Source organism: Dryobates pubescens, chromosome 28 (assembly GCF_014839835.1).
Source record: "Dryobates pubescens isolate bDryPub1 chromosome 28, bDryPub1.pri, whole genome shotgun sequence".
Lineage (NCBI taxonomy): Eukaryota > Metazoa > Chordata > Aves > Piciformes > Picidae > Dryobates > Dryobates pubescens.
In genome coordinates this window covers 7,567,266-7,589,506 of record NC_071639.1, presented here as the reverse complement: position 1 = coordinate 7,589,506, position 22,241 = coordinate 7,567,266, and the positions used below count along the sequence as shown (strand labels likewise).

General features: G+C 43.4%; 1 protein-coding gene across 1 annotated transcript in view; it reads left to right on the top strand.

Annotated features, from left to right (window-relative positions):
• The window catches only part of SLC35F1 (solute carrier family 35 member F1), a 217,616-nt gene that overhangs the window by 183,226 nt on the left and 12,149 nt on the right, over positions 1 to 22,241 (top strand). Inside the window, exons 6-7 of the mRNA XM_054174074.1 lie at positions 3,729 to 3,781; positions 8,096 to 8,250. Of these exons, the coding sequence (XP_054030049.1) occupies positions 3,729 to 3,781; positions 8,096 to 8,250 (208 nt within the window). The remainder of the gene's footprint in view (positions 1 to 3,728; positions 3,782 to 8,095; positions 8,251 to 22,241) is intronic.

Below are 22,241 nucleotides of genomic sequence, written 5' to 3'. Positions count from 1 at the left end.
TTTGTCTAAAGTGTTTTTGTTGCCTACAGTGTTCAGGAGGGCATCAAAGTGGTGCCCCTGCCTTGCTCTGTGTGTAACAACTGTCATGTTCATGTCTTGTATTTCTGAATTTAATTATAGTGCCATTAGCCCTTCTTGACCCAAGCAGTTAGTCACAATTCAGGGTCTGTGATTTGTTTTGCTGGAGAGAAGAAGCTGTTGCTGGAACAAGGCATCTTTGTATACAGAGGAGACAACTGGAAGGAAACAATATGAAACTATTTCTTTGCTGAGAGCCCTAAGGTGCTGGTAGTCAACCTCTGATCCAAAAGTTCTCACCAGCTTCTGCAGGTTTTGGGGTTTTTTTTGCTGCTAGTGCTTTTGTGATGTGTGGAGATCCAGCACTTAGCTCATATGTGTACCTTTTTAACAAGGTGGCAAAAGTTTTCCATTGGGGAGAGGCCAATAATGTTTCTGCTACTTGGTTCCATGAAGCAATTCAGCATTTTCTTAGCTTTGCCTGTAATGAAGAGCAAACATCACACAGTTATGTGCTCACAGAGGTTTAATTTACCTAAGTACAGTTGTTTGAAAGAGAAGCCAGCACTGTATGTTATGATTATAAACTTTGGAATGCTGCTGGCTACCTCAGAACCACCATTAGGTCCTAGAAATTGAAGTAGTCTGGGAAACATTTGAGGTAACTGTGAGCCAGTGCTTGTGCAAACTTCAGTGTTTTTTCATATCCACTATGAGGACACAATCTTAAGCTGTGCCAGGGAAGGTTCAGACCGGATGTTAGGAAGAAATTCTTCACAGAGGGAGTGATTGCCCGTTGGAATGTGCTGCCTGGGGAGGTAGTGGAGTCACCATCACTGGAGGTGTTTAGAAGGAGACTTAATAGGGTGCTTGGTTACATGGTTTAGTTGATTAGGTGGTGTTGGATGATGGGTTGGACATGATGATCTTGAAGGTCTCTTCCAAACTGGTTTGGTTTGGTCTATTCTATTCTATTCTATTCTATTCTATTCTATTCTATTCTATTCTATTCTATTCTATTCTATTCATTGCTGGGTCTTGGGTGTGAGACTGAACTCTCACTCTTCCACATACCTTGGTTCTATGTCACTGAGTATCTTAAGAGATAATTCTACAGGGTTTGGATTTAACCCTGTGGCTGTTTGACGCTGTGCCTTTAAGGAAGGGGCACACTGGCTAAATGTTTGTAAAATATTTTGGTATTCTAAACGAATTTCATTGGTAGGATTGTGGGAGGTCAGATTGGACCCGGGGGAGCTGGGAACTTTCTCTCAGTCTTCCTTCCTTCGCTGTCCCTTTCGGCTGGATCTGCTTCTGGGCTTCTTGCCAAGAGATAAGAACTAATTCCCTCCCTGTAACAGGCCTGTCCGCTTCTTCCCTTGTCCTGCTAACCATCCTCATCTCTTCTTCTACCTCTTTGGGGGAGAAGGGAGGTAGGGGGTGAAGAGGGCACAGGGGGAAGCCCCCTCTGTGGGGGGTCTGGTTTCTGGTTGAGTTCATTTGCTGTATATTCCTGTATATATTGTAAAATACCTGTATTTGTTGTGTTACATAGAATCTGTTTCCTTGTAAAATATAATCTCATTTCTCCAACTGGGTTTAGCCGTGGTCTCTTTCTCAGTGGGGGAGGGAAAGCAGAGCCTGTCCTTTCAAACCACCACAAACCCTCAGTGTAATAATCATGGAACTAATCTGTCTTCCATGTACCTGTGCTTTCCTACTGAGGAGATGAAAGGTATTCTTAGGTGAAGCTTTCTACTTGGCTGTTGAGAGATGATGTCTGAGACTAGACAAGAGGTGTTTGAAAAAGGATTGGATGTGGCACTTGGAGCCATGGTTTAGTTGTCAGGAGATGTTAGGTATTAGGTAGTAGGTTGGACTTGATGATCTCTGAGGTCTTTTCCAACCTGGTTGATTCTGTGATTCTAAAAGAATGTCTCAGAGACAGGATTCCAAGGTTTGGTTCTAAAAAGCAGCTTCCTATCCAGTCAGCTGCCTGTACTCTTATATAGGGTTATTCCACTCTAGGTGCAGGAGTTCATATTTGCTTTGCTTAAACTTAATGAGGTGTCTCTTGGCTAGTCCACTCATTCAGTTCACACCCATTGACTCTCTAAGGCTTTTTCAGGAAGTCAAGTTGGAAGCTTTGCTAAAGTCAAGGTATGCTCTCCTCATCCTCTCATCTGTTCCCTATTCTTCATTTACTGAGCCAGTCGTCTCATCATAGAAGGCAGTCAGTTTGGTGGGGTGTGGTTTGCTCTTGAGAAGTCTGTGCTGCCAGCTATGCAATTCTTCATTTTTGCAAACAGTTTCTGGGAAGATCTGCTCCATAAGCTTTGTGAAGGTTGGTGTAAGGCTGGCCAGGCTGTAGTTTTTGATCTTTTTGAAGCTGGGTGTTGCATTTCTCTTTTTTTCAGTCATCAGGGACCTCCTCCAATCACCACAACCTTTCAAAGATCACCACAGTTCCAATTCTTCAGTGAATGTGGCGTGACTAACTGACAGCTTCTGCCAAAGTTGTTCTTACCCCTCTTTATTTCACAGCTGATAATTAATCACAGGCTATAGCATGCTGGGTTAAACTTCCTTTGTCCTGGATAGGCAGCAGTATGAAAGCAATGTTCCTACATTTAAGTTACATCAAAATCTGTATGCCAGAACAAGAGACATTGCAGTTGGTTTTCATGATATTCTTCAGGACTTGCTGATAAAAGAGTCAGATGCCTCATGCATGCAAAGAGACTTATAATTTAGTTATTTTGCAGACAAAATAATCTTATTATTCCATACACAGTATTAGATTTGCCACACATCAGCAGCAAGCAAATTAGAATTTCCAGGATGCAGCTCTGTAGACCAGATTAATCTGGAAGGCACTGAGTTCCCGCGGGTTCACTATTAGACTCGGTTATCCACATCCCACCTTTCATAGTAGGTACTTTCTTTTTTCAATCTGTGTAATTCCATGGTTTATACTTCTTTAAAATAGTGTCCAGACTAGCATGCAGAGCTCTGCACAATAGGAGTTACATGCAAATCACAGCTCAAACAAAACAGTTATCTGGGTGAAGACCTAGCTCATGAGATACCTGATTTCCAAGAGCCCATTTGACTGGATTGGGAAGAGCTGACTTGTTGCTACCTCAGAATTTTCTGCATCTGGCATTTTGATGTTGAAGATGTTGAAAGTAGACTTTTTGTGGCTTGGCCTATCCCTTGCTTTGTTTTCTGACTCTCATTGCTGTGACTATTTGATCTGTCTCGTGTGTAACAAATCACAGTACTCAGCCCAAAGCCAGCCTGAGATATCTATTTATCTCACACTGCAGAGCCACTCTGAAGGGTGAATAACTCAGATACATTATTAATCATTCAAGTTCAAAGCTTTCAGAGTATTAATTCAGCAGAGTACAAGAGGATTGAACATATATAGGGGGATGGGTACTTTGGGCAGGTATAGAGAGAGCTGAAAATAAGCAGGTGGAAATTGGATGCTGTATCATCTGATTACTACCCTGAAGATCTTTCAAATACACAGGCACAGGGATAATACCAGAGTGGATTAACAAAGTCTGATTACATTTGGTTCCTACAGAGATTTTATGTTATAAGATTATTTGTGTTGTTCTGTCCAGCATTTGAGCTGAATGAGTGGAAATAATTTCACTTCTGTTCTCTTCCATCAAATTTTGCCTTTTCTTCCCTTATAGTGCAATCATGGAACACAAAGAGCTGCTGAAAGTTCCCTGGGACTGGCAAATAGGTAAGAAAACACTTTACCTCATTGAAGATGCTTGCTGAAGGAGGCATGGAGACTACCAGTATTTGGAGAGGCAGGCACAAAGTTTCACAGGAGCCAATGTTTGTGACTCTTCCACCAGCTGCTGCCAAAGGATGAAGCACATGCTTCATCACCTTTCTTCAATGATCTGTCCTCCCACTGCCATATTATGCCTTCCTTGAACCATTAGCTGAACTGCATGAATGCCATGAGATAATTATTCAGACAGCCATGAAGTAAAACAGTAGTGGGGTTCCAGTTCTAAGGTTCAGTGCAACACTGGGACAAATAAATGAGGAAGTCACTAAGAGCCAAACCTTTTCAGTGAATGCCAAAGAAACAAAATGGAACCTAACAAAAAAAGAAGTTAAAAAGTACTTGCAGTGCATATTATAGCCTCATAAAACTCATTTCCAATGGGAGCATTTCTCTGTGCAAATAGTGAATTGCTTCCTAAGTGGTGTTGGTAGTATGTAGCAGGTGTGTCTTTTAGACAATTTTAGGTAGCATTGTGCACAATAACAGAGTTCTGCTATGCAGTGGATTGCATTTTCCCATTTCAGTGTGGAAGCTGAGTTTATGGACTAAGACTCCCTTCTAATTAAGTCCAACAAATTATTTGCATTAAAAACAAATCAGCTTTTAGGAGAATCCCTTTAGGAGAGTCCCTTTAATCCCTTTTTTTTACCATTTCTGACAACAGAAGAAATTAAAGAATGCAAATAGTATAGAGCTGATATACATGGCAGGGGATTCAAGCTTTGGGAAATCACTGAGGCTAGCTTGTTAACTACTTTCAGCATGAACATCAAAATGACAGCTCAAGAGTGTGAAAAGGCAGCTGAAAAGGGGAAACCTTGAGGACAGGGGATAGAAGTTGTGGAACACACTGTGGTTTTCCTTAAACTGAGTTCACAATCCCCTCTCCTAAGCACAAGCATTAGTAAAACCAGTGCAGCTTTCACAAAACACTGCACCTAGGAGTCTGGGAGGTTTGGTGGTTGAGCCATAAAGTTAAATGACAAATCAATTTAAAGTATCCATGGAGAAGCACACTCAACTGCCTGCTTTAAGTGTGTTGGCCTTCTTTAATCTGAGATAATTAGCATAATTGCATCAGTGTTTGTTTATACTTCATGATAAGGAGCTCAGGGACATAATGAATCTGGTACTGGTGGAACTAGCAGTGGTCGTAGTGAATTAATGTTCTAGCTGTGTAAATGTCATACATACTTCCAGGGGAGTTCTCTTGTAACTCAATACCAGTGAGAAAGTGATACTAAAATAGAAGTCCTGCTTGGTCTGTGGTGCCATTAAAATGTTACTGAAAGTTAGTCACTGATTCTGAAGAGTCCTTACAGTTCATAAGCAGGAGATCATCTTAGCAAGAGCATCATAGCTGTGTACTTGTCTTGTTGGAGCAATAACTTCAATGCAGAGTAGCTGTGCACAGATCAAGTGGTGACACTTATGTGCAGTTCTGTCTTTTTCCCTGGTTTCCACTGAACTGGGTGTGCTTTCCCTTGCATTGGCAGTGATAGAAAGTTGTCAAGCAGTGAGTGACAAATCTGAGTCAGGGTGTTCACAGCCTTGTCCTGAAGTTCTCCACTTCAACAGACTCAAACCTGCAGTCCGGCAGAGTTCAATCAGCAGCCTTCTGAATGGTGGTGATAAAGCCACAGCAGGCAACCTAATAAAATGCAGTGGCCTATTGCCACCTGCCACAATTGTGCTATTAAGAATAGTTGAGCTACCTATTGAGCTGATGTAAAATAGAATATATTTTTCCTTTAAGATAAAGATCTAAAGGCAATCTGTTATGTCTGGCATGTTTAAAACAGGCTCTGGCCCTCCTGGTTTTAATTCTGGAAACTGCTCTGATCCATCTCATCCTCTTCACACTTAGTACTAAGTCCACGTTGTTCTGCTTGAATCCTTGAAGGTTTGAGTATTAATACTTGCTGACAACTTGACTGAAAGGAGAATGATTATAGTGTTCTGAATGAGTGGTTTCATATGAGACCACGACACATTTTGTAGAGTGATAGACGAAATAATGACAAAGAAACTAGCATCAGTTTGATTTAAGAGAAAAGCCAGCTTGAATTTCCAAGGAAGTGTACTTTGTTACTTTGTGCACCTTAAGCCTTCAGTTCAGGACAATGGCAGCACATCTGAAAGCAGACAGTTACAAATGATGAGCTTCTCAGGGTTTAACACAGACCAGCTGATCAGCAGATCACTGCAAAATCACCTCCTAACTTACCAGGTTGCTTCCTTCCAGTGCCTGCTACAGGCAGTTGGTGCCAGTGACTCAGTGCCTGGTTAGACACAGGTCCCAGCAGCTGGGACTGCAGCCATGGTGGTGATTCCCAAGGATGCCATTTGCTCTGCAGGGGTACCCAAGGAAGCTGAGGCTGCAAGCCTTTGACTCAAAACATAGTTTTAGCCTGAAAACTGTCCCTCTAAGAAGCAGTATTTGAAAATCATACAATGTTATTTCCAGTTTGCTTACTGTCACCACCAAATGCCATCCAGCTGGTGGGAATTACAAGTATTTCTAAGATGTAAATGAAATGCTTCTTTATATTCACCTCTGATAGGAATACAAACATTTAAGCAGTTTTCCACTGGAACTGAAATGCCCTTTGGAAGAGAAGGCAGTGAAGTGCATGCTGTTGGCTGTCAAGGAACATAAACACCAAGGCAATAGCATAAAATTGTACTGTTAGTTGAGAGCATAGCCCAGCAGATCACCTGGATCTGTACCTGAAATTCAGACTGACTAGCAGGGGCTTGGTGGACCAGGTAGTGATTTGCATGTTGTGCTTTGAGAATGCTGACTTCAGGCCCAGAATGACTTTTACAACTGACCTGTTCTTGGTTTAAGCCTGGAAAGGAAGCTGACTGAATGCTCAGGTGTGCAAGCAGTTTCTCATTGATCAAAACTATGCAATCATTTGCCTGCTACAGCAGAGTACAGAGTTTGCATAGAGCAGCTCTTTCAAGCACTGCCTAAGACTGATCCTGGTGTTACCCATATACAGCTTAAAACATATACAGCACAGCTTAAAACTTTGCTACCTGTTAGTAAAAGCAGTGCTTCCCATGGTTATCCATATTCTGAATACAAACCCATTATCATACCATAATAATAACAATGTTTTGTGACTGCTCTATTTGTTTCTGGTGAACGTCCACTTCAGCTCACAGACCAAGAGACTCAAAACTATCACAGCTGATTTTGTCCTTTTAGACAGCTTTTCTACAGAGCTTTTAGCTAAGTGGATCTGCAAGCAGATACAAATCATATGGGCTTTTTCTTCCCAACCCCACTTCTGATCCCTTTCAGGACTTGGGCAATCAGATTTGCTGTAACTTCTAGGCAAGAGCAACATGCTCTGAAGAGCTGTCATGAGTCTGAGTTTAGGCTCATGCATGAATCAGATGGGAATTCTGCAGCATAATGCAGCTTAAGAAGTATCATTTTGCTTGAAAGCAGATGAGCAAAGTGTTTGCTGGGGTTTTAACTTCATATTGATTAATTTGCCTTGGGACTTATCAAGTAATAACTGGAGCAATGAATTCTTTCCCAGTAACTTATTTAGGTTTTTCTTAAATGAAATTATATTTTTACTGTAATGTATTTTTATTGTATTAGTGTCTAACAATCTAATTTGTGTGAGACACTCTGTAAACATGTAGCAAGGAGTCTCAGCTCTGGAAAGGTTTATTAAGGAATGCAGACAAGGAACAGAGGTGCAGAACTGTGAAGTGATTTGTCAGCTTTGATGGCAATACAGGACTAGGACCTCTGCCACTTGAGTGCTGTCCTTGTGAATAAAACCATTGCCTCATTAACTCCTCTGCAAATACTTTTGACTCATTTTTTTGGGTCACTTCTGAGACAATATTGCGTGCTCTGTACAACTCAGGTGAGCTCAGATGGGCCTTGGAGACATTCAGCTCCTGAAGAGACTAGATTTAACGTGTCCAAATTATGAGGTATTCACTAGTGGTATAAGCCACCAATTTAAAACAGCTCTGCTATCATGGATACCAGAGAGAAAGGACCTAGTGTCTGCTGCTGATATGGTTTTCATTGGTTTTATTATAGTTTAGAGTTATGTTCTCAGTGCCTCTCCATATATTTATGTGTTTCTTAATGATTTGGATCCATGTTCCTTTGAAAAAGCATTATTCATTCTTGTCTAAAACCACAGCCACCTTATTACCATCATCAGTCATTTGTGCAGGCTATGAAAGGTCACTTTGCTTCTTGTTTCTCTTCCACAGGCTTGCTGTACGTTGGGTTTAGTGCCTGTATGTTTGGCCTCTACAGCTTTATGCCAGTGGTCATAAAGAAAACCAGTGCTACTGCCGTCAACCTCTCCCTACTCACAGCTGACCTGTACAGCCTCTTCTGTGGATTATTCCTCTTCCACTACAAGGTATGTAGAAATGAGAGATGTATCTGGGTAATTGCAGTATGCCTGAAGACATTTCAACACAGAACCATGAAACAAAAGATGCCTCCAAGCTTTGTTAGGGCTACACAGTAAGCTGCAGACGGTTTTATGCTTCAGGCTTCCCACACCAAAACCAATTTTGTTGTATGATTTCCAGTTTTTAAAGACAGCTCACTTAGTCTTGTTGTTACAAGTTTTAAGTACTTGTTCAACATTTTTAGCACTAATTTAATGTTTACTTGCCAGAGGTAACTTCCAACAGCTCTGACCAGACCTGGGCTGGCAGCATGAAGGAAAGGACTCTTCCAAAAATCTACTTCAAAGTTTTCATTGCTGCCTTTCCTTTGTGGTTCGTAGTCATCCCATAATCCATATAACTTATAAATGCCTCTCCTTTGTTCTTCCCAGCTGAAGTGCTGATAAGGAGAAGACTTTTGTCAGAACTGGTGGAGGAGCCTTTACCTGAAATGTAGTATCAGCTTCTGAGCTGTCAGTGTCTCCTTTCATACCCTTCAAACTTATGAGGCATAGGAAATTTGAAAAGAGAGGCTCTATTCTGAGATCACCTGCATTTAAAAGCCCTCTTAGTTATCTGGTTACTTCTTTAGTTACCATGTTTTTATCCTTAGTCAAAACACTTCCCCTTTTTCTTTCTGATTTGCTATCAGGTATCATTTTATATGAAGAAGTAGACCTGTGAAATATGTGATATGAACTCAAAGATGAAGTCTAATATGTTAACATTAAATGATCTGAATTAATTCCCCTCCTGAGACTGTTCACACTTGCTTGTTTTCTAGCTTCCAAAAAGCTGGTGTGCCCCTAACACAGCTTTGCATGTCCTTCAGATGTGCAGGACCGTCTGCTTATTGCTGCACTGACCACTGAGCACAGACCCACTACACTAGGAAGCAGAGAGTTTGATGCTGAATTAGGATCAACTGAGAGTTTTAGTGCCTCTTGCAGAGTATGGTTTTATGAGGCTCTCAAGAAACAGTTAGGATTTTTTCTTTATGCTGCCACATGTACCACCTGACAGGTTTATTGCACCTATTGCAGTAAATCTATGAAAATTCATGGAAAATACAGGAAATGAATTTAACTGAGCTTTTGAGCCTCTGAAACCAAACTGAGGGGGAGATTGCATTTTAATTGTTTTGATTCTTTAGCATATCATTCTCTTTTACTTTATTATCTGGTGACACAAACTTGCAACATCACAGCATGCAGGACAGGGAGATTGTAAACAGCTGCACTTGTATTCTTACTCCATGTGCAGTGATCTTTGTAGAGCATTGAACAGTTCCCAGCTAGAAATGCAGCATGTTAACTGGACACAACTCTGGTGCTATACTTGCAATTCAAGTTAATTCTTCAAGGTGTTACTGTTTTAAAAGGTAATGGTTTGTGACTTTCCATTTGAGGTAGAAGACTAGATTGTAGTTCATCATTCTTAAGATTATCTACATTCCCCAAATAGAATCTTAGAATTGTTAGGGTGGAAGGGACCTCAAGGATCATCCAGTTCCATGGCAGGGACACGTCACACTAGACCAGATTGCTCAGAGCCACATCCAGCCTGGTCTTCAACACCTCCAGGGATGAGGCTTCTACACCACCCTGGGCAACCTGTGCCAGTCTCTCACCACCCTCATGGGGAAGAACTTCTTCCAAACATCCAATCTGAATCTACCCATTTCTAGTTTTGTTCAATCCCCCCAGTCCTATCACTCCCTGACATCCTAAAAAGTCTCTCCCCAGCTTTCTTGTAGGCCCCCTTCAGATACTGGAAGGCCACAATAAGGTCTTCCCCACCCTGAATAGCCCCAACTCTCTCAGTCTGTCTCCACAGCAGAGAAGCTCCAGCCATCTAATCATCCTCATGCCCCTTCTCTGGACACCTTCCAGCACATCCAGATCCTTCCTGTAATAAAAGCTCTGTTGTAGGTTAAGGGTTAACTGTTGCACCATAAAATGCTTTGCTTGGGAGCTGTTCTTTTTTTAACATTTTGGTCTCAGCCTTAGCTTTATGTTTCTGGCAATTATTTAAGTTCATACTTCTCATTTGCAAGCTGTGTGTTGGGGTTTAGCTGTTTGAAGTAAATTGGGTTCTCACTAAATAATCTAAGCAGTTTATGTTATGTTTTCCACTAGCTAGAGCATGCATACTGATTGTGTTCTGCACCAGCAGGTCGAGTGTCACACTCTATTATATCATTAACTAGCAAGCCAAGCACAATCAATTATATTCTGCCTTGGCAAATTCATTCATTATTTTATCCAAGATGGAGCTATTAAAATTCAGATTTTCAGGATATAGTGGCAATTTGCAAATGAAGAAGATGCATCTATTTCACAATGAATCAAGGAAGTCGTATATTGTGATCTAGAGTCATGGAGAGGACCTGTGACAAAGGATTTGGCTACACAGATCATAGAATCATAGAATGAATAAGGTTGGAAAAGACCTCAGAGATCAGCAAGTGCAAGCTGTCACTCAAGACCTCATGACTACTAAACCATGGCACCAAGTGCCACGTCCAATGCCCTCTTGAACAGGATAATCAAAACCTTTCAGCATCAGAAATCTGAAATGTTGCTAGCAAAAACCTCACTTGCTGATACTTCTAAAAATGACTTTTCCATACTATTTCTAACAGCAGAGTCCCTCCATTGGAAGGGAGCAGGTGACAGCTTTCTCATTACATCAAGGTAGGCTGAACATGAGCTGCCTGTATCAGGAACAGTGTGGCCAGCAGGAGCAGGGAGGTCATTCTGCCCCTGTACACTGCACTGGTTAGGCCACACCTTGAGTCCTGTGTCCACTTCTGGGCCTCTCAGTTTAGGAAGGAGGTTGACTTGCTGGAATGTGTCCAGAGAAGGGCAACAAAGTTGGTGAGGGGTTTGAAACACACCCCTAAGAAGGGAGGCTGAGGGAGCTGGGGTTGCTTAGCCTGGAGAAGAGGAGGCTCAGGGGAGACCTTATTGCTCTCTGCAACTCCCTGAAGGGAGGTTGTAGTGGGTGGAGGTTGGTCTCTTCTCCCAGGCAACCAGCACCAGAACAAGAGGAGACAGTCTGAAGCTGCATCAGGGGAGGTTCAGACTGGATGTTAGGAAGACGTTCTACACACAGAGAGTGATTGGCCATTGGAATGTGCTGCCCAGGGAGGTGGTGGAGTCACCATCAGTGGAAGTGTTTAGGAGGAGACTTGATAGGGTGCTTGGCTGCATGGTTTAGTTGATTAGGTGGTGTTGGATGATGGGTTGGATGCAATGATCTTGAAGGTCTCTTCCAACCTGGTCTGGTCTATTCTATTCTATTCTATTCTATTCTATTCTATTCTATTCTATGAAAGATGCCATGAAGGAGATTAGGTTTTAACATAACACAGAAAAGAAGCTACAAGATGGGGGCAATAGGTTCCACTTTCATTTTTGCCAGCACAGATCCTAAGAAAGGGATTAGGTGGGTTGGCTAATAGGTTGGACTCAATGATCTTGAAGGTCTCTTCCAACCTGGTCTATTCTATTCTATTCTATTCTATTCTATTCTATTCTATTCTATTCTATTCTATTCTATTCTATTCTATTCTATTCTATTCTATTCTATTCTAAAGGCAAATGAATTTGGTCCTTACAGGAAACAAAGGAGAAGAATAGGAACCTCCATTAAAATCATGTACTTCACCATCCTGATTCAAATCACTGAAGCCAGTGTGAGCTTTTTACTGGCTTCAGTAGGCTTCAGTTTATTTTCCTAAATTAGTGAAGTCTGCCACTCAAGGAGCAGTAATCTTTTAACAATTCATAGTATCATAGTATCAGTCAGGGTTGGAAGGGACCACAAGGATCATCTAGTTCCAACCCCCCTGCCATGGTCAGAGACACCCCACACTAGACCAGGCTGGCCAGAGCCTCACCCAGCCTGGTCAAAATTCACAGTTTATGACTATGTAGCTAAAGAGAAGGCCTTACTGTGACTCTAAGTGTTTCAGAGAGTCCTGGGTTTTGCTAGTGAAGAATGGATGTGGTGTCTGTGGTTTGGGAACAGGACACAGAATTGGTACGGAGGAAGATTGATTGTTTATCAGCTTGATTTTCATCTGGCAAGCCTTCCAGAAACACCTGAGAGACCTTTCCCAGTCATCTGACCAAGCTGAGAAAACACTTCAAATTATTTTCTCACTATGGGGTGGTTTGGTTTTGGTTGGGGTTGGTTTGGTTTGGTTTTATTTTCAACTTATGTGCAAATATAAGCTGAAGTCGGTAAGATAATTTGCTTGCACTTGTTAGGGGACTGACACCTACAGATTTTCAGCTCTGACAGTGATGTTGTCAGTGGTGCATCATTATTTCTAGTAGAGCAGGCAGTGCAGGCTAAGCAACTATTTTTTACATTATTACTTCCTCAGTCATATGCATTAGGATATTTTCCTTATGAAACTGAGTATGCAAGCTGCTTGACCCATAAACTTTGAATGGATTTTAATCTCACAGGGGCTTTACCCTGGTGAAGGCTTCTAAGCCTCTGATAATAATGAGGATAAATCATATTACCAGGGTGGGGGGGTTTATGCCTTTGGTAATGTGCAGAAACCTAGGTGCATGTTTCCTTTTCCAGAGTACTAAATTTCTTACAGTGGGACTCCCTCCCAGCAACTCTGCTCCCATGGATAGGATAGGATAGGATAGGATAGGATAGGATAGGATAGGATAGGATAGGATAGGATAGGATAGGATAAACCAGGTTGGAAGAGACCTTTGAGATCATTGAGTCCAACCTATCATCCAACACTATCTACTATCAACTAAACCATGGCACCAAGCACCCCATCAGGTCTCTTCCTAAACACCTCCAGTGATGGTGACTCCACCACCTCCCTGGGCAGCACATTCCAATGGCCAATCTCTCTTTCTTTGAAAAACTTCTTCCTAACATCCAGCCTAAACCTCCCCTGGTGCAGCTTGAGACTATGGCTTCTTGTTCTGGTGCTGGGAGAAGAGACCAACCCCCACCTGGCTACAACCTCCCTTCAGGGAGCTGTCGAGAGCAATAAGGTCTCCCCTGAGCCTCCTCCAGGCTAAGCAACCCCAGCTCCCTCAGCCTCTCCTTCTAGGGCTGTGCTCCAGACCCCTCCCCAGCTTTGTTGCCCTTCTCTGGACATGTTCCAACAAGTCAACATCTTTCCTAAAGTGAGGGCCCCAGGACTGGACACAGTGGTAGGAAAAGCTGCACTGTCTGCATTTTAGAAGCTTCTTTTTCACATCTCTCTCCATCTTATTTGTTTGAATTTCCTCCTCCAAATAATAATCAATTAGAAAATAGTTAGGCATCTGTGGTGGTTTGAAAGGAAAGGCTCCGCTTTCCCTCCCCCACTGAGAAAGAGACCACGGCTAAACCCAGTCGGAGAAATGAGAGTATATTGTACAAGAAAACAGATTCTATGTAACACAACAAACACAGGTATTTTACAATATATACAGGAATATACAGCAAATGAACTCAACCAGAAACCAGACCCCCCACAGAGGGGGCTTCCCCCTGTGCCCCCTTCAACCCCCTACCTCCCTTCTCCCCCAAAAGAGGTAGAAGAAGAGACGAGGACAGTTAACAGGGCAGGAAAGGAATAAAGGCCTTGCACAGGGAGTTAGTATCTTATCTTTTGGCAAGAAGCCCAGAAGCAGATCCAGCCGAGAGGGACAGTGAAGGAAGGAAGACTGAGAGAAAGTTCCCAACTCCCCTGGGTCCAATCTCTCCTCCCACAATCCTACCAATGAAATTCGTTTAGAAAACCAAAATATTTTACAAACATTTAGCCAGTATGCCCCTTCCTTAAAGGCACAGCGTCAAACGGCCACAATCCACCCCTTCTAAACAATTTCATTGGTCATTGGCACTGTCCATCCAATCGGAAACAATATTTACAGTTTGTGAGTAAAGTTCATAGTCCGTTCCGGCTATACTTAGATGTAGATGATTCAGAAGTCCTAAAAAGTCAGGAAATAAGAAAATGGAAACCAGCTTGTCTCTCCGCAGACGAAGTGAAGAAAAGGCAAACAGGAACACAGGGACTCTCAGTTGACTCAGGGCTCTCAGGGCTCTCAGGGTTCGTGCACGGTAGATTCCTCAGGGATTCTTCCTTTGGGCGCGTTGTAGCTGTACAACAGTCTGAAATTAAGCTCTTTCAGCTAAAGTTAAATTTCTTTGTGGAATACACTGAATTTGACCATTCTCCTGCATTACCCAATAAGTGTGACCCGGACCTTCTGCTGAAACCACCCCTCGGACAGGTTTAGCCTCTCCTGAGGGCGAAAATACCCAAACAGTTTTACCTAACAGATTCTTTTCCCTAACAACAGGAACTCTATCACCTTCTACTTTCTGTAGCAGATCAGAATGTGCCGGTCCAGCTCGGTTCACTGAACCTCTACTATTCACCAGCCAGGTTGCTTGTGCTAAATGTTTCTCCCAGTTTTTCAAAGATCCACCTCCCATGGCTTTGAGAGTGGTCTTCAACAAACCGTTGTAGCGTTCAATCTTCCCTGCAGCTGGTGCATAGTAAGGAATGTGGAAAATCCACTCAATACCGTGCTCTTTTGCCCAGCTCTTTACAAGGTTGTTCTTGAAGTGAGTTCCGTTGTCTGACTCAATCCTCTCTGGAGTTCCGTGTCTCCACAGGATCTGTCTCTCCAGACCGAGAATGGTGTTGCGTGCAGTTGCATGTGGGACTGCGTAAGTTTCCAGCCATCCAGTGCTTGCCTCTACCATAGTAAGCACGTATTGCTTACCAGAACGAGAACGTGGTAGAGTGATGTAGTCAATCTGCCAGGCTTCACCATACCTGTATTTGGACCATCTGTCACCATACCACAAGGGCTTAATTCTCTTTGCCTGCTTAATAGCAGCACAAATGTCACAGTCATGGATGACTTGTGTGATAGCATCCATGGAAATGTCTATGGATCTGTCACGAGCCCACTGGTATGTTGCATCTCTGCCTTGATGTCCTGACGAATCGTGAGCCCACCGAGCTAAGAATATCTCACCTCGGTGTTTCCAGTCGAGATCAAGTTCAGAGTCCTTGTCTACTTGAGAAACTCTTGCAGCTAGATCTGCCTGATGGTTGTGCTGCTGTTCCTCAGTAGCTTTGCTCTTGGGAATGTGAGCATCAATGTGTCTCACTTTCACTGGAATTCTCTCGATTCGATCAGCAATGTCTTGCCACAGGTCGGCTGCCCAGATGGGTTTTCCTTTCCTCTGCCAGCCATTCTTCTTCCAGTTCTTTAGCCAACCCCATAGAGCATTGGCTACCATCCATGAGTCGGTGTAGAGATAAAGCTTTGGCCATCTCTCACGTTCAGCCACGTCGAGAGCTAGCTGGACAGCTTTTACCTCTGCAAACTGACTGGATTCTCCTTCTCCATCCTTCGCCTCTGCAACTCGGCGTGTTGGACTCCACACGGCAGACTTCCACCTTCGCTTGCTCCCGACGAGACGACAGGAACCATCTGTGAACAAAGCATATTTCTTCTCATCCTCTGAAAGGTCATTGTAAGGAGGAGCTTCCTCAGCACGAGTTACTCTCTCCTCTGGAGGTTTAGCACAGTTGGTACCTTCAGGCCAACTTGAGATCACCTCCACCAGACCAGGTCTTTCAAGATTTCCCATTCGAGCTCTCTGTGTTATCAGAGCCATCCACTTGGACCAGGTGGAATCTGTAGCATGATGTGGTGTGGAACCCCTGCCTTTGAACATCCAATTCAAAACTGGCAATCTGGGAGCTAAGAGAAGTTGTGACTCAGTTCCAATTACTTCAGAAGCTGCTTTCACTCCTTCATAGGCAGCTAGAATCTCTTTCTCTGTTGGAGTGTAATTAGCCTCTGAACCTCTGTAACCTCGACTCCAGAAACCAAGAGGTCGTCCACGTGTCTCACCTGGAGCTTTTTGCCACAAGCACCAGGTTGGACCATTGTCACCTGCAGCCGTGTACAAAATGTTCTTAATGTCTGGACCATCTCGCACAGGTCCCAGACCCACTGCTTGTACCACTTCTTGCTTTATCTGGTCAAAGGCTGCTTGCTGTTCAGGTCCCCAGTGGAAACTGTTCCTCTTTCGAGTCACATCATACAGAGGTTTCACAATCTGACTGTATCCAGGAATGTGTAGTCTCCAAAATCCCACTATCCCCAAGAAACGTAGAGTTTCTTGCTTGTTCGTGGGATTTGCCATGGTAGAGACTCTGTTTACCACATCCACTGGAATGTGTCGGCGTCCATCCTGCCACTGCACTCCCAGAAACTGGATCTCTGTGGTAGGACCTTTTACCTTGTCTCTCTTGATGGCAAAACCTGCATTCAGAAGAATGTCCATGATTTTGTTGCCTTTCTCGAAGACTTCCTCAGCAGTTTTACCCCAGACGATGATATCATCGATGAACTGGATGTGTTCTGGAGCACCACCTTCCTCCAGAGCATCGTGGATTACTGCATGACAGATGCTGGAGCTGTGGATCCAGCCCATTGGCAGTCTGTTGAAAGTGTACTGGATTCCTCTCCAGGTGAAAGCAAACTGAGGCCTGCATTCCTCTGCTATGGGAATAGAGAAGAATGCATTAGCAATGTCTATGGTAGCATACCATTTGGCCTCTTTGGATTCCAGCTCATACTGGAGTTCCATCATGTCTGGTACTGCTGCACTCATAGGCGGAGTTACTTCATTCAGGGCTCGGTAGTCCACTGTCAGACGCCAGTCTCCATTCGGCTTTCGCACAGGCCACACTGGACTGTTGAAAGGTGAATGAGTTTTGCTGATGACTTTCTGACTCTCCAACTGACGAATCAGATTCTGAATGGGCAACAAAGAGTCACGGTTGGTTCTGTATTGTCTGTGATGCACAGTCTGAGAAGCAACCGGCAACTTAATGTCCTGAATCTTGTGTTGTCCCACAACTGCAGATTCATCAGAAAGTTCAGGTCTAGCAGACAGCTTCAGCTTTTGTCCATCAATTTCTACAGAAGCTACTCCAAAAGCCCATTTGTAACCTTTAGGGTCCTTGAAACGCCCTTCTCTCAGAAAATCAATTCCCAAAATACAGGGTGCATCAGGTCCGGTCACAACTGTATGCTTCTTCCACTGCTTACCAGTTAGACTTATATTAACCTCTACCTTACTTAACTCTTGAGATCCACCAGTGACTCCCAGAATAGTTATGGACTCCGATCCCTGATAATTTGATGGCAATATGGTGCACTGAGCTCCTGTGTCAACCAAGGCCCTGTACTTCTGAAAGTGTGAAGTGCCAGGCCACTGGATGTACACATCCCAATAGATTCTGTTATCTCCATTATCCCTCTCCTCCCCCTGGCGGGAGGCAGGGCACCCCTAATTATGGGGAACATTTCCACAGGTGCAACGAGCACACTGTGCAGTGTTAGAACTGGAGTCACTGTTGGAGCTGTCATTGTTGTCCTGGGGAACTGTGGAAGTAACAGCTACCCTCCTGGTATTGCTACCCTGGGTTCTGCCACTTTGCAGTTCCCTCAGTCTCCTGAAAAGATTAGAAGTTGGTTGGCCATCCCACCTGTTCATGTTCTCACCAAACTGATCACGCAGAGTTATCCAAATAGTCCTACGTGATTGCCTTGGTGGTCTGTTTTGGTTTGGCCTGTTTTGGAATGACCTCCTTGGAGGATGTCTATTCCTCACAGCTGAAACCTGCACCCACCTGGAGGAAGAATTGGAATCATCTCTTTGTGCCAATTGGCATATGGAATCTTTGATTTCATCCTTCAGCTCTCTCATGCAATCCTTTATCTCACTAGACAGAGCTTTAATGGCTGAAACCAAAGAAACACGTGTCATGCTATCATCCAATTGTCTTAGTTGATCAGTGAATTGGCCAACCGTGGGAGGATCTCCACCATAATTTCTTGCCACAATTCTACTTGCCAGAATGTTTGCATAATTGGAAGGAGCAAGTTTGATGAGCTTTTTAGCAAGACCAGCTGCCACAGGAATGTCATCAGGATTCAGAGTATCATGGTCACCATAGAGTATCTCTCTAATGGCAAACTCTCTCAGACGCTTAATTCCCTCATCTATGGTAGTCCAGGGCTTAGGATTCCATGGAAGATCATCTCGGGAAGGGTATCTCAGGGAAACCGCCATTAAAAGGCGTATCCACAGATTAACCTTACCGAGAATCCTGGCTAGATGTCTATCTATTCCATTATCCTTTGAGAGAGTTCCTAGCTGGGCTGCTGACTTGTCTCCAACTATTAGAGCTGGAGCACCTGTATCATAACACCTAGCAAGCCAAGATAGGATGGGTTCCTTATCTGCTCTGAGGTAATCTTTGCGGACATTGCGAATCTCCTCCCTCGGTGACGAGCATTCGGTGATGTCATCTTGCTCTCCATCTATCACATTTTCCTGAACCTTTTGTCCCCATAATCCTGCTGTCACTCTCCTAAGGACCTCTTTAAGCTGAAAAGCGCCACTGCCAGCTGCTGTCTTAGTTGCATCTCCATCCTGTGATGATCTCAATAACTCAGCTATATCTCTAAGACAAATCTTCTCCTCATCTTCAGCAGGCACTTTCCTAGCAGAGGTTCCCTCACCAGGATCAGTCTCCTGCTCTTCTCCTCCATTAGCTCCACTAGCTCCTGGATCAGCTTTGGCCTTTCCACCTCTGGTCTTTAAGACTGCTACTTGTTTAACTGGAGCTGTGTTTGAATTTACAGCCATCCTGATAGAAGCTGACAGGTCCTGATCTAAATCAGCCGCCGTGGGGGCCCCTTCCGGTCCTGTCATGGCGGACGGAAATGACCTTGCCTCACTACCGGTCGCCATCTTGGGAATGGGAGCCGCCCCTGGCTGCTTGCCAAAGTCATAGAGTGGAGCATTTAAGGCAGCTTTGCCAATAGGTTTTGCTATTTTTCTAACTGACGCAGCCCCTTCCTCGTCACTCGAGGACTCTGGGGCAGATTTAGAGGAACGCCTACGCTTCCTAGATTTTTGCTTAATCACAAAGCATGGTCGAGAAACCTTTTTCTCTATATATAGAGCCCACAGCAGACACACAATAATTATCAGCAACAGCAGGATTACACCCGTCAAATAAATCACCTTAAGATCCCAGCCAGCACTTAAAGTTACTCTTTGACCTCCTGAAGTGTTAAACTCCCTTATCTCGATCGGCAAAGTGGAAGACGTTCTGTTGCCGTAATTAGTGAGCCGAAAAAAACCCAAACAGTGTTTATACAACAGCTGGATCCTATGCATAAACCACAAATAGATTTTACGCATTAAATATTTACCTATCTGGTCTAACATCAACCCGATGCAGTACCGGTAGACCAACATGCCACAGACCGAGAAGAATAAACGTTCTAAAACCCAGAGCACCTTCATTTCGTTTCTCCGGCTGAGACAAGCAATAAACCAACTTAATTACTTAATTGCCCGGCCCCACGTTGGTGAGCCAATAAAAAAAGTGTGGTGGTTTGAAAGGAAAGGCTCCGCTTTCCCTCCCCCACTGAGAAAGAGACCACGGCTAAACCCAGTCGGAGAAATGAGAGTATATTGTACAAGAAAACAGATTCTATGTAACACAACAAACACAGGTATTTTACAATATATACAGGAATATACAGCAAATGAACTCAACCAGAAACCAGACCCCCCACAGAGGGGGCTTCCCCCTGTGCCCCCTTCAACCCCCTACCTCCCTTCTCCCCCAAAAGAGGTAGAAGAAGAGACGAGGACAGTTAACAGGGCAGGAAAGGAATAAAGGCCTTGCACAGGGAGTTAGTATCTTATCTTTTGGCAAGAAGCCCAGAAGCAGATCCAGCCGAGAGGGACAGTGAAGGAAGGAAGACTGAGAGAAAGTTCCCAACTCCCCTGGGTCCAATCTCTCCTCCCACAATCCTACCAATGAAATTCGTTTAGAAAACCAAAATATTTTACAAACATTTAGCCAGTATGCCCCTTCCTTAAAGGCACAGCGTCAAACGGCCACAGCATCTATATTTGAGGAGCTGCCTTGAGATGGAAAGGAGTTAGGTGTGTCTTTGATCTACACCTGGGTGTGTATTCTTTTGACAGAAAGGGCCACATCTGCTCACCCTTTGTCTGAGGGTGCAGGATGCTCTACAATAAGAAAGCTCTGACAAAAAAAAGAGTGGAAGCTGGAAAATGAAATGCCTCCCACCAAGATGCTGCACAGCCTGACAGTAGATTTTTTTAACAACACAGCACAGATATGGCAGCTTTGTGAAATCCTGCATTGTTAAAAGGATCTCTCTCTCTTTCACAGCGTTATCTTGCAAAAGATTCATTAGCTGCAGAGCATGAATAGTGCAACATGGATACTCACTGCCTTGGAGCCATCAAAAGGAGTGTAAAAGATCTGGCATTCATACTGCAGAAGTTGTGATGAAAGCTCCCATTTCAATGATACTTTTGCAGACACTAGCCCATCAGAAATGTCACATGTTGTGGGTTGTTTTCAGAGCTTTTACCTTGGGATATTTTTTTCTTTATTGTTTTGTGTGTGTGTGCCTTAGCTTAGAGAAGTCCTCCCAAACAGGAGTGCTTAGCAGTGTTCTAGAAAAAGACATTTTGGCTGGAAATACCTAATTATCAAAACAGAAATGTTAGGTGAACAGATCCTAAGGAAACACAGGCTGGGATTTCTCAGGCCCTGGCTGCTCTGTTGCCTGCTTATCTAAGAGACACCAGAATACAGAATTAACCAGGTTGGAAAAGACCTTTGAGACACCAGAATACAGAATTAACCAGGTTGGAAAAGACCTTTGAGACACCAGAATACAGAATTAACCAGGTTGGAAAAGACCTTTGAGACACCAGAATACAGAATTAACCAGGTTGGAAAAGACCTTTGAGACACCAGAATACAGAATTAACCAGGCTGGAAAAGACCTTTGAGACACCAGAATACAGAATTAACCAGGCTGGAAAAGACCTTTGAGATCATCCAGTCCAACCTATCACCCAACACCATCTAATCAACTAAACCATGGCACCAAGTGCCTCATCCAGTCTTATTTTACATTTAATGCAGCAGCCCACATTTTCCAGCATTTTCAGCCAGCTCTTCTAGGACTGGGAGATGTGAGACACAAGAAAACATGAGTTACACAGCTCATGGATTCTGGAAGCCACTTCTGCGTTAGGCCTCCAAGAGCACCAAGAAGGAGCTTTTAAAGCTTCCAAGCGTCTGCCATGGAGGTAATCCTTGCAGCAGCAGCAGCCAGCAGTTGCCAGTTCCCAGCAAGGGTACCTTGGTTTGGAAACAACAGCTTTAGGTGTTTCACTAGAGAGGCAAATGCAGGATTTGTGGTTTTGAGGGAGCCTCACTTCCTATTTCACAACTCAGTCAAAGAATTTTCTTTTCTTTAATTACAGAACAAAAGTTTCCTTGCCTAGCCAGGATCTACCTCATACTTACAGCAAGTGAAGAGCCAGGAGTTGATTTGCCTACCTGTGCATGGGCTTAGATTGTTAATTGTGTCATTTAGATCTCTTAATACTCTTAGTGAATGCCTGGTGAACAGGGTTTACTGACAGCAGCACTGTTCTGTGCCTTGCTACTCCACACCTGGCTCTTCTAGTACACTTTTGAGGGGTTTGGGGGGGGTGTTTTGTGTGTCAATGATTAGATGGTCGTATTGCTTTTCTTCTTCCATTCCTCCACCCCTTTTATGTGTGCAACTTTGGAATCATATCTTTTTCCATCTCAGTGTCACATCTTCTTGAACAGCTTAAGAGTTAAAAAGTAGGAAGATTGGTTTGCAGTTTCAAAAAGAGCTTTTCTCTTTGACACATTTACACTCTTTTTAAATACACACATAAGAATAAAATGGAAATGGAATGGAAATGGAATGGAATGGAATGGAATGGAATAGAATAGAATAGAATAGAATAGAATAGAATAGAATAGAATAGAATA